The sequence below is a fragment of the Carya illinoinensis genome, chromosome 6 (genome assembly GCF_018687715.1).
Source record: "Carya illinoinensis cultivar Pawnee chromosome 6, C.illinoinensisPawnee_v1, whole genome shotgun sequence".
In the NCBI taxonomy this organism is placed as follows: domain Eukaryota; kingdom Viridiplantae; phylum Streptophyta; class Magnoliopsida; order Fagales; family Juglandaceae; genus Carya; species Carya illinoinensis.
This window is the reverse complement of record NC_056757.1, coordinates 28050432-28062710: the sequence shown is the minus strand read 5'-3', so window position 1 is coordinate 28062710 and position 12279 is coordinate 28050432. Positions and strand designations below refer to the sequence as shown.

The 12279-nt window shown below is 36.5% G+C and overlaps 2 protein-coding genes across 3 annotated transcripts; one reads left to right on the top strand and one right to left on the bottom strand.

Annotated features, from left to right (window-relative positions):
- The first annotated feature begins 45 nt into the window (after positions 1-45).
- Positions 46-8736, top strand: LOC122313404 (integrin-linked protein kinase 1-like). The gene is made up of 11 exons (XM_043128380.1): positions 46-475; positions 1121-1195; positions 3695-3811; positions 4429-4523; positions 5319-5439; positions 5564-5643; positions 6050-6109; positions 6943-7064; positions 7163-7248; positions 7336-7451; positions 8286-8736. The coding sequence occupies exons 1-11, from the start codon at positions 179-181 to the stop codon at positions 8410-8412; spliced, it is 1296 nt and encodes a 431-aa protein (XP_042984314.1). The 5' UTR covers positions 46-178; the 3' UTR covers positions 8413-8736.
- Positions 8737-9481: 745 nt separating this feature from the next.
- Positions 9482-11871, bottom strand: LOC122313405 (transmembrane emp24 domain-containing protein p24delta9-like). 2 transcript variants are annotated; one of them, XM_043128381.1, is made up of 4 exons: positions 11517-11871; positions 11201-11410; positions 9882-9958; positions 9482-9733 (listed from the first exon to the last, which is right to left on the bottom strand). In XM_043128381.1, the coding sequence occupies exons 1-4, from the start codon at positions 11721-11723 to the stop codon at positions 9589-9591; spliced, it is 639 nt and encodes a 212-aa protein (XP_042984315.1). In that variant the 5' UTR covers positions 11724-11871; the 3' UTR covers positions 9482-9588. The 2 variants fall into 2 exon arrangements, with proteins under 2 accessions (XP_042984315.1, XP_042984316.1); XM_043128382.1 differs by having other exon boundaries at positions 9574-9757; positions 11517-11868.
- Positions 11872-12279: the final 408 nt, after the last annotated feature.

Sequence of the window (12279 nt, the reverse complement as noted above, 5' to 3'; positions counted from 1 at the left end):
GAAACGAAGAGAGTGGGAGACAGATTCCAGCGCACTTACAGATTTCCCTGGAAAAAAGTGAGTACCAAATTCAGCGAAGTCGCACAGCCGAGGAGCAAAGCTGCACACTATAAAATCTCTCCAAACAAGCAGGACGGTTTTAATTACTATTATCTGATCCGATCTCCCGTCGCTGGTCATGAGCTCGGACGCGTCCTCCTCCGATGCCGCAGCTAATAAAGGGTGCTCGACGTTGGACAAGCAGAAGGAGAAGGCGAGGGTGAGCCGGACCTCCCTGATTCTCTGGCACGCCCACCAGAACGACGTCGCTGCCGTCCGCAAGCTTCTCGAGGAGGATCGCTCCCTTGTCCACGCCAGGGACTATGACAACCGCACCCCGCTCCACGTCGCTTCCCTCCACGGCTGGATCGATGTCGCCAAGTGCTTGATCGAGTACGGTGCCGACATCAACTCCCAGGATCGCTGGAAGAACACCGTAAATTCTTCTCAATTACTGCTTTCTTTATTCCTTTCTCTCACTCTCTCTCTCTCTCTGGTTTCCATTATTGAATTCGATGTTTACTTATATGCTATGCCAAATACATAATCTATTAATTTTAGTTATAGAGAGGAGAATATCCGTATAAACTGGTGCAAAATATTCGAAAGATTGTGGAGAAGCTTAGGTCAAAGGAGCGTGGAGTTGTTCGAGTGAGTAGTCTTAAAGATGGAATTGCAACTTTGGTTGAATAAATTGTGTGCAAGTCTAAATATACTATTTTCTTTCGGCTTCCAGAAGCTGGACCTTAAATCATTAGCGAAAACTATGGTTGTTAACACGAGCTTGCGAGTTGAGTTTCTTTGAGGGCAGAACATGCGTTGAATCGATGAAGCATTATTTGATTATACTTTTGTTTTATCTCCATAGATCCTTATTTATCATCTTCTTGAATATATCCGTGCCTTGGTTACTGATGCGCTGTTCCATTATGTATTTGTTATCTTACATTCTTTGAACTTTGAATGCTGTGCTGCAATTTCTTTGGCCATTATGGGGCCGAATAAATTTCTTATTGTTATTATTTTATTTGTTTTGCACTGCCATCGTTGGAATAATTAGCTGGAGTTTCTCTTATGACAGCCTCTAGCTGATGCCGAAGGAGCTCAGAAGCATGGCATGATTGAGTTGTTAAAATCACGCGGTGGCTTGTCTTATGTAAGTATACCACCCCCCCCCAAAAAAAAAAATCCCTCCCCTGAAAAATGTAAGCAAGCATATAATTTATAATTTTCGTTCTCCCCCCACCCCTTTTGTCATGTAATGTTACTTGCAACTGGTGTTTATTAGCATTTTTTTTCTCTTTTTTCTCCAAGTTGTTGAGTCCACAATGATGCATTTTTCCTCACTGTTGAACCTGAACAGTAGTGTATGGAATGGGAACTAGATGATGATTTTGTTCAATTATGTCATTTTCCCTTATCCGATCTTCACTTGCAATTCTGAGGGCAAGCGGCGGTGAGCCCAGTGGGGATGACCCCTGTAAAGTGGAAATTTTCCCTTTTTCTTTAATTTTGAAGATGTTGTAATTTCTATGAGACCTATATATATAAGCCTGGTGTATACACCACTTACTGTGAGACTCATTATATCTATTAAAATATATAAAAGGTAAAGCATCCTAGTTGTAAAATATTGCGCCAGCTCAATATTTGTCTATTTTGATTTTATTTTTTAATTATCTTCTATTCCCTAATAGTTTACATTTCCACCATTTATTACTACTTTATAAGCCGTCTCTTGCACTTCCAGTCTTTCGCACTTCTGGTCAACTTCCATCCTTTATTACTCACTTATTAGCTGTCTCTTGCACTTTCCGTCAACTTCCACCATTTAATACCACTTCATTAGCTATCTCATGTACTTTCCATCTCTTGCACTTCCTATCAATTAACACTTCCTATTTTCTTTTTTCAATTTTACCTTAAAACCGCCCTCCCAGGTTGTCATAACTATTAAGTTTCCATGTTATTAAAGTTTGTTAAAAGAATTGGATAATCATCTCATCATTAATTTATTTCCTTAAACACGGTTCGGTTTCCAGGCTTAATTGGAAGTCTATTACACTTCCACTAATTTCTCTGCAGTTATGGTCTTCTATTTAAGGTATCATTTTTGGTTTTGTTCTCATCTTAGAGAGGGATATCCGATTGTCATCTTTGAAGCCATTAATGCTACTCCAAACAATGTTGCAGCTTCTTTTCAAAAACCCATCTGATTGGGTGCTCAAGAAAGGTTCCAAAACTGGTTTCTCTCCTAGAGATGAAACTCTTTGTGGCAATGTTGGTGGTATTAAAGTTGTCGTCTTTGTGCCCACTTTCTTTGCACAAAGATGACAGAACCTCTTTTACAGTGGGGATTTTTATTTCGGGTTGTTTTTTAGAGCTATAGTGATCTAAGTCCAATGACCAACACAGATAGGCAACGTGATGATTTATTTCTCTTTTGAGCTCCCCCCATCTCCCCCCTCTTTTTCTGTATAGATTGACAAGTATATTGAGTTTCTCGTAACTATGAGAGAGATAGGGGAATATAATAGAATTAAAACTTAATAATTTTCGATGCCTTGCTTGGATGTAGGGCTAGTTCATAAAAAAAAGTCAAAACACCAATACTTTTTAGGTAAGCTGATGTGGCAGGCCTCCACATCAACCGTTTGTTTGCCATGTCAATAAATATGCTTGCAAATAGATATATTCTATTTCTATTTCTAGTGTGAGAACATGGTATACTGTTGCGCTAATGAGCTTACAGAACCTCTTTTACAATGGGAATTTTTATTTGTTTAATCTTAAACAAACAATGTGATAATGACATTTGCTTCTTCAAATAATAGCTAACAGTCGGTAATCAAGATCAGTAAAAGAAATGGGGACTTTATTAATGGATTGGCAGAGAGTCTGAGTTCTTATAACATGAGAGAACCATAAGTTTTAACCCTGGTTTCAGTATGAGCAATAAATTGAGGACATGGGTTTTAGGGATTTTAGCTTCCATTATTCCCTTGTAGTGTGGCATAACAACCATTTTAATTATTTCACCCCATAGAGTTGCTAATTGGACATTACACATGTTTCAAGGTTAGATGATTTATGTTCTCTTTTTTTTTTTTTTTTTTTTTTTTTTTTTTGGATTTGGTTCACAATAGTTAGACTTTGGACTGCTTCAAATTTTCTCTCTAGAATGAACATGTAATAATGTCACTTCTAGCTAGGTGTTTCTCTTGTATGCAACCCATGTGCTTGGGCTATGCCTTGCATTTAATAAATGATTGATTACTCTTAAAAAGACATGTGATAATGTCAAGTGGTGATTGGCTGTGAATCTTAAAGAAGTAATCATATAGTGTTTTCCATGTAGTGGTTGTCAAATAGAATTTGGGTATCATGGCAAGGTACTGTATATGTACAGAGCTTCAATTTCAATATGTATACATGTGTTTCGTTTGTAGATATGGAAATGATTTACAAGTCATATATGATTCATTTGTTTCAACATGGAAATACATTCTCTTGTTTGTTATTTATGCACTAGCATCTCATGACTTGGCTATCGATGCTTAGTAAATAAGATTTCTTTATGAAGACTTGTTTACATTTTGTGAGTTTTTGTTTTATTTGCTTTTGCAGGCTCTAATTATGATTCTTCATGCTGCAGGGCCAAAATGGAAGCCATTTTGAACCAAAGCCTGTTCCACCCCCACTGCCAAACAAGTGTGACTGGGAAATTGACCCTTCTGAGTTGGACTTTTCAAACTCAGCTATTATTGGGAAGGTATGATTTTATTTTTTTTAAGATTGGTAGTAAACAAACTGTATAAGGGCAAGTCATGCAATCTATTCTGAGTAGTTACACTGTGATTTATGAAGTCTCTTGTTTGAGTGTAACTGAGTCTGATGTTACCATTTAAGTACTGTCACTAGGATTTTCTGTCTCCTATTTTGCTCCATCCAGAATCTAATTTTAGTTTAAGAGTTCTAGATTCTGCCCGTTCTGTGTTATTTTGATTTAGGTACTATGCAATTACTGATCACAAACTTCCTTCCCATTACAAGTGTGCCACCCATATACCCTATACTTCATTTCCCCTGGTTAGGTAAAATGCCGAGATGATTTTTACCACAGAAACAGTATATACAGTACCTTGGAAGTTGATCTTTGATTCTTTGTAAGAGAGGGTAGTTTCTTTTCGAAAAAGTAATTCCATCTTTACTTGGTACTTTCTCACCGTTGTTTTGCTCTGTTGGTCTGTTGTGCCTTTCACCTGTTGGTCATTTAGTTTGGAACTTGAATATGCTGCTAAAAATATGGGTGTCAGCATTTGGCTCTTGGTGTACTTTTTTAGTCCATATGTCAGGATTGCTTTAACTGATGATGGCTGATGCTAGCAGGGATCTTTTGGTGAGATTTTAAAAGCCCATTGGCGTGGAACACCTGTAGCTATCAAACGCATTCTTCCATCACTTTCAGATGACAGATTGGTGATGTAAGATCCATTTTCTTATACATTTTTCCTATGAGGGATTTGTTATTTGTTGATTTGTCTTTTAATTTGTAAGCTGATTATTTTGGAGGAATTGTATATGCTTTCCCCTGTATGAGCGTATGTTTTAGTTATGCACTAACTTTGCTTATGTCATACTTTATTGTTATATTCTTTTAGATAGCCAGTCCCAAGCCTGGATAAAGGCAGGCAGTAATGGCAGGTTGATTGCCTGTGCATAACTTTTGTCACATCTTGCAAAACAGGGATCCTATTTAGATATGAGTTGAAGCATTCCCAACTAACATAGAAAATACATGATTGTTAAAGAAGTAACTTTTTTTTTTTTTGTTTTTTGATAATTAATAAAAGCAAAATAAATAAAGTAAAGAAATAACTAGGGATATGCTCCTAGATGGACCAACTGGCATAAAAAGATCAATTTAATAACCTCAATTGGATGGGAATAAGTTGTAGTTGAGTTGAGCTATGGTTGTGTACGTGTTAGGAACTGATCTGATATATAACAGAATCAGAACCAAAATAATGGATGATATATTTTTATTTGGAGCACAAAAGATTTTCTTTAATGATTCACTCAGCATTCTTTCGTAAGAGTTGGTGAGTCCATTAGAGTTGGAAAGGCCTTTACTATTTATATATCCACACAAACAGAGGGCCAGCATACTCGAGAAAATGACTAACGTGGTGCTTTTTGCCTATAATTGTATTTCCCTTTCTGATCCAGCTTATAATTAATCAATAATGCAAATGGCTTACCTGTTCTCTTTATTTCAGTCAGGACTTCAGGCATGAGGTTAATTTGCTAGTGAAGCTCCGCCATCCTAATATAGTCCAATTTCTCGGAGCTGTCACAGAGAAGAAGCCCCTTATGTTAATTACTGAATACTTACGAGGGGTGAGTAAATGCAGTAGTTGTTTTATGTTTTGTATTGTGATTTATGTTTGCTGAAGTCCTTGTCAGTGTTCTGAAAAATGTACTTGAAGAGACACTTAAATGTTGCATTTATACACTGTTATAGGGTGATCTTCATCAATACCTCAAGGAAAAAAGTTCACTTAGTACTTCAACAGCTATCAACTTTGCACTGGACATAGCGAGGTACTTTTAGGTCTTATTCCTACCCAAAGAAAATGCTTGTACACATCCTGGAGTTATGCTTAGTTGTTGATTGCGCATCTGTAATTCTAAGCTCTATAATAAGTGGCGAAATTCATTTAAGCAATAGTCTTTTAAGGCCGTATGAAATAATTTTTGATGGAGAGATAGATGTCCAGAGATCTTCCCAGGAAAGGTAAGGGGCTAAATTGAGAGTAAAAGTACATATTTAGTATCAGTTGCATATTGATGAATGCCCATTCTAAGTTTATGCAATCTTACTGGAGCATTTGCATGACTCATTTATTACAGCTCGTTTTTTTTTTTTTTTTTTCCTTTACTGAGAGCAAGACGTGGCCTAAGGGTATTCAATTGTGATACTAATTCTCTGTAAATCTTATGTGGGCAGAGGCATGGCTTATCTTCACAATGAGCCAAATGTCATTATTCACCGGGACCTAAAACCAAGGTGAATTTATTCGTATTTAAATTTTCCAGGCCTATTATATTGTGATGTTGTACTGGTAACTTATGATGATATTCTTTAGTGGGTACCATTAATATATCCTCTTAATGGTATTCTTCAATTGTGTGGTTGCTCTAGGGGAAAGCATTGACTAAGGATAATCTTAGAAAATGTGGATTGTGTCTAGTAGATTGGCGTGTCATGTGCAAGAAGGATGGAGAATCTGTTAATCATCTGTTTTTACATTGTGAGGTGGCTAACTCTTTGTGGTATGAGGTTATTGGTCGGACTGGTTTATTTTGGGTGATGCCTAAGGAATTAGTGGAGCTTCTTGCATGTTTGTATGGTTGTGAGGTGAGGAAAGATGTTGCTGCCAGGTGGAGAATGATTCCTTTGTGTTTAATATGATGTCTATGGCTGGAAAGAAATGGGAGATGTTTTGAAGACAAGGAGTGCTCTTTTGAAGATCTTCGAAACTTTTTCTTTTATACTTTGAGCTTGTGGGCTAAGATCTTTGTAAGGAATGATGAGAATGTTATGAATCTGTTTCTTTATTAGTTTTTCCTGTTTTCTTGTTGTCTAGAGTGTAGTAGGTATTTCCTTTGTATACCCTCCTGTATACTTGGGCTATGCCTGTTCGTGATAATAAAATTCTTAATACTTATCAAAAAAAATATATCCTCTTAATGAGGAGAATATTCTGCTTAGGATGAAATGCTTCTTTACCTGAGTGAAAAGGCACCTTCTATTTCTTTCTCTGGCTTCACGGAACTTGAAAGTGGCCTTCATATTGGGTTTTCATTCTTACCCATTGATTTTTTTGTTATCAATTTCAGGAATGTTCTTCTAGTCAATTCCAGTGCAGACCATTTAAAAGTTGGAGATTTTGGACTAAGCAAGCTCATCAAGGTTCAGAATTCCCATGACGTGTACAAAATGACCGGAGAGACTGGAAGCTGTAAATGTCTCTATTAAAGTTTTTTTTTTAAGTGAATGTGAAATTTATACTGAATGATTTTTTTTTTTTCTTTTCTTTGGGATGGAACAAAATAAAAGACCGATATATGGCTCCTGAAGTTTTCAAGCATCGGAGATATGATAAGAAGGTTGATGTTTTCTCTTTCGCAATGATACTGTATGAGGTAATGCTGGTTTCTATATGGAGTTCAAGATAAGATGTAAAAAATATTTAAAATCAGTTCTAATCTGTGGTATTCCCAACTGGTCAGATGCTTGAAGCAGAACCACCACTTGCACATTATGAGGCTTATGAAGCAGCCAAACATGTGGCTGAAGGACACAGGCCTCCATTTCGCTCAAAGGGATACATCCCTGAACTGAGAGAGTAAGTTAGGTCTAAATTTTTCTGTTGATCAAAAGATTGCTTTTTTCTCATGCATGCATGCATGACCCACTTAAAAAAATTGAATCTCTTTTCTTTTGTTTCTTTATTCTCTGATGAATGGAATTCAATTTGGAATATTCGGCAGTGTGAGCGGTAAGAAATTAACTTAACAAAGATATATGCAAACTACTCTTCAGCTGCACAAAATATTTTTGCCTCTCTCTCTCTCTCTCTCTCTCTCTCTCTCTCTCTCCATATAATTCTTTGCATATTTACTTTAAAAACTGTCAGCCATCTCGTCTTCACAATCTTACTCCATGTTATTTTTCACCTCTCATCCTTATAATGCCTTTGACTTGAGTAATCTCTCCTTATGCATCGATTAATCATGTTGCACATACAAGAAACCGTCGTTGATATTCTCTCATCTTGTCTTCCATTGGTGCTAGTTAACTGAAGATTGCTTTCAGATTCTCTTATTTTCTCCTTTTTTTCCCACAACTCCAATTGGATGTCTCATTTGGTATAAAGATATCGGATGAATCGCTTTTTTTTAATAAGTAAGATGGCAATCATCTAATTGGCCATTTTCAAGATTGGGTATCTCAGTACATTTTGTCTTTGTATTCAACATCAACGTAATCTTTTCCCAAAACTATTCATGTTGTTCAACATGCAATAATTATATGCTGATTTCTGTTAGTTTGATCACTAATTATTGTATGGAAGAGCAGCACTGTGCTTATCAAAAACCTTTTTAGGAAATTATCCATCTTTGATATACAGAGCTGAAGAATCAAACTGTTAATCTCCATTAGCTTCGAATGGTTTTAGGTTAACCGAGCAGTGCTGGGCCCCTGACATGAACCAAAGACCTTCTTTCTTGGAAATCCTCAAGAGGCTTGAAAAGATAAAGGAAAATCTACCAACCGACCATCACTGGAGTCTCTTCAATACATAATATTCAAGACAAATGTTACATGATCAGAATGTGGATGATATATTTGCCATTTCTGCCGGTCATCTCCTGTACTTCCAGTCGAGGATATGGGATTTGTGAATGGGGACTCAACTGGTAATATGCAAGGAAAATAGCTCTCTAACTGCTTTACCAATATTCTGCTCGGAATCTTGTCATGATTATCTTGAGTCTCATCCAGATTGACATATGTAAAACGTTCATCTTTTGACAGGAATTTTCTCCTCTCGTTCATCTATTAATTGTAATTTGTTTCTGGTCCCCAAGTGAATTTGAGAATATATCTTTTTGAAGCGCTTACGTTTATCAGCTCTCTTTTTGTTCTCTTTGAACAGTTGGGTGAGTCTTTCAAGCTTCTCCTATCCTTTTATGTAGAGGATGTATTTGCTGATCTTAAAGATTTTGTGTATTTCTATTAATTACCAAAAAAAAAAAAAAATTGCTGATAATGTCATTCGAATTGCTGGCATAAGTACTAGTGTTTTTGTTTTTTGTTTTTTATTTTTATTTTTTTGGTTTTTTGTTATGGATGAAATGTTATCTTATGATAAGATAAGAGTATTAAATCCGAAGGGGTTGACCCAAGTGGTGAAGGCCTTGGAGTATCATTCCCCTCAAAGTCCAAAGTTCAATATCTCATAGATCCAAACAATCTTCTAGGGTTACACCTCCTAGTGAAAAGTCATGATTTAACCCAATTCTTTATAGAAAAACTTTCAAGAGTGCAATGATCGAGGTTTACTCTACAGGTGGGTTTGAAGGGCACTTGCCTTAGAAAGGTTCCCGACAATTACATCAGAATTATGGAATACCTAATAATTCGCAAACATTAGCATGTCTAGTCGACATTCCTTTTGAGTATAATTAGCAGCTGTGAACATTAATCTAAGCCTCTTAACATCTCAACTTCAACAGAAACGAAATAACTGACAGTTGAGGTTTGCTTGCTGCTCCCATATCTACCCTACGATTTAAGTGATGTAGGATAGCTGCTACACACACCAGCAGATTCTGCCTGTTGTGACAAAGATTCAACTGTTCAACGTTCCACTTCATCTGAAAATTAGTCTATTTGAAAAAGTACAACGTTCTATATTCTACATTGGCACAACCGAGACAAAACAAAACAAAAAATTGTACAAATTGTCAATAATAAGATTAGATGAGCTTCTTTTTCTCAAAAAAGGTTTTCAAGTGCCATAGCTGCAAGCCTGCCACTGATAAGCACACAAACAGTGAAAGAACACTCAACCAGCCCATCCTGGAATTGGTTTTTTTATTGAGCTCCTGCATTTCTTCTTCTCTGAAACATCAATCAAAAAACGGTCTGCTTAAATACAAACATACATACAGACGTGTGTGTGTGTGTATGTGTGTGTGTGTGTGCGTGCGTGTGCGCGCGTGTGTGTCTTTTTTATGACTTGTTCAAAGATATAAAGATGCTTCCTAACCTTTCGCGGAGATAATACATTTCATCCTGGATGGAAATAACAGTATCATACAGCTTCTTCAGTTCTAGTTCCATGGCCTGGCATATAAAACAATGGCAATGTAAGGGATTTTTTTTTTTTTTTTTTTTTCCAATTCTCAACCCTGACAATTTAGAAATGGGAAAAAAGGTTTATTTTCAATGTCTCAAGCAAACTAAGGAAAACTAAATCACTAGTCTCAAGCAAACTAAGGAAAACTAAATCACTTTTCCCTAAAAAGAAACATTTTGTTTTGAAAGTATTTTCCAAAATTTTATATTGAAACAATCATTTCAATCATTTTTATAAGCATAAGAATAAAACAACAATGAAGTTTACTATCTTACAGGCATGCGACTTCAAGGGAAATGACTCCTGCTAAGAAAACCATACCTCATCACCTATTTCATTATTGAGCTACCAATGTATAATCCCTCCAGTACCAACACACTAAAAATAGAGCACCAACTGGACCTTTGCCGTTGAACGATCAAAACTGAGCTCTAAGCCTATAACCAACAAATGTTTCAAAGATTGCATCTGATGTGTTTTCTCTTATACTTACTCTCAAATGAGAGACAGGTATGCACTCTTAATGCATTTGGTAACACTCACAAACCAAACAAGTAGTTCAGAGTCTCTACTTCTGGAACACTTGCAATACAACTTCATTGCAACGATGGACACTGAAAGTTGCCACTACCATAATGCTGTTTTCTCCTTTTTGTTTCCTTAATTTTGATAAGTCCCATTTTCTTTCATCCCTTTCACTTTTTCGGGAACTTGAGAAGACCGAGAACAAGCCAAACCTCAATTGTACCACCACAATATTTCAAATGCAGGCAAAATTTTTACACTAATGGTGAGTGTCTTCAATCGTTTTACACAGCTCGAATTTATTAGAGATCACTTCTTCATTCATTCTTAGAGACTTAGGGTATAATCTGTAAAACAATGGGGTTCTCTATTTATCTATCTGAAAGTAAATTTCATCGAATTGATATCCTAACGAATTAATAAGCCTTAGAAATTAAGTTCTGTTGCCTCGAAAATCAATGCTTACATTTTGCTTTCATTTGGGAAAGAATCACTTTTTCCCAAAATTTAACAAGTTCCTCCTACTGTGACTCCTAAATACCACATCATAAAATTCTAGAATTCAAGATTCCACAAGCGGTAGACAGGCTTCTAGACACTATTGAAAAGGAAATAATTCTATAATTTCATCGCCCAAAGACAAAAAAATAAATCATGATCACATTAAAAGGTTAATAATTGCAGATATGAAAAAGAAAACTCACATCGACTTGGCCTTTCTTAGCAACATTAGACCAATCCTTGGCGGCCACACCGGTCTTCCAATCGAAATCCACCGTCAACGTGATCGGGGGCTTGTGATCGGGGGCCCAGAAGCAGGCCATGTAATCCCCAGCCTCCGACGACTCAAACGCGAACTGCCCCGATTCCACGTGCTCCGCGTTATGGAAACCGTTCCCATGAGCCGAAGTCACCTATAATACATAGCAGAAACAAAATATTCGCGAAATTATGACAAGCAGTAAAATCAAATCCAAGAATCCCCAAACCCCCAACGCCAAGCACAGGAGAAAGAAATACCCGAACGGTGATTTTGTGGGAATCGGGCATGGGATGACCCTCGTTGGGGTTGATGACGCTGTACTTGCCCAACGTCATGGATTTGCTCTTAATGTCTTCGGCGATGCACTTAGTGTGACCCGATTGCAGGTCGAATCGAACCGATTCCGATGTAGAAAACAAAAGCCATAAGATCAGAAGAAAATGTAGGTTCTGGAATTGAAACATTGGTCATGCGGGAAGAGAGAGAGAGAGAGAGAGCGACCTTTGGACTATGGAAGACGAAATCTCAATCGCAGTGAGCGAGCTAGAGGAGATGGGATGTATGTACTGATGTCAATGCATCCCGAGGCGATCAACAATTCTACGTGTTAAAATGACTTTTTCCCTCAAAAACAAAAAAAAATAATAATAATAATAAAAATCTCACGAGGCATTGAGTACTCGTATCGAAGTAAAATGACAACTTTATAATTAGTATATAAAATTGTAATTATTATTTTTTAATGAAGTGATGCAATTATATCGATTAATTTAAATGAAAAGTAAAATAATTGTAGGCGCATCATTATTTTCGTTATCAAATTAATTCTGTATCATGATAGATTTTTCTATAATTTTTTAAAACTTTTCTGTTTGTAAGTATAGGGACAACTCACACAAGTTATCCACTTCTGATAAGATTTTATTACAAATCAAATTATGCTATCGATGGATTGGAAGGTTATTTATAAAGCTGCTTATAGGGTTAAGTAAAAATCTAAAAATCTGACTCTACTCTAAT

What these genes read in the sequence shown, in the direction of transcription:
- LOC122313404 (XM_043128380.1), top strand. Translation starts at nt 179, where the DNA reads ATGAGCTCGGACGCGTCCTCCTCCGATGCCGCAGCTAATAAAGGGTGC. An exon ending in TTACTGAATACTTACGAGGG is followed by an intron (nt 5,440 to 5,563) that starts GTGAGTAAATGC and finishes ACACTGTTATAG; the next exon opens with GGTGATCTTCATCAATACCT. An exon ending in TTTGCACTGGACATAGCGAG is followed by an intron (nt 5,644 to 6,049) that starts GTACTTTTAGGT and finishes TTATGTGGGCAG; the next exon opens with AGGCATGGCTTATCTTCACA.
- LOC122313405 (XM_043128381.1), bottom strand. Translation starts at nt 11,723, where the DNA reads ATGTTTCAATTCCAGAACCTACATTTTCTTCTGATCTTATGGCTTTTG. An exon ending in CCCACAAAATCACCGTTCGG is followed by an intron (nt 11,411 to 11,516) that starts GTATTTCTTTCT and finishes TATGTATTATAG; the next exon opens with GTGACTTCGGCTCATGGGAA. An exon ending in CTAAGAAAGGCCAAGTCGAT is followed by an intron (nt 9,959 to 11,200) that starts GTGAGTTTTCTT and finishes TTTATATGCCAG; the next exon opens with GCCATGGAACTAGAACTGAA.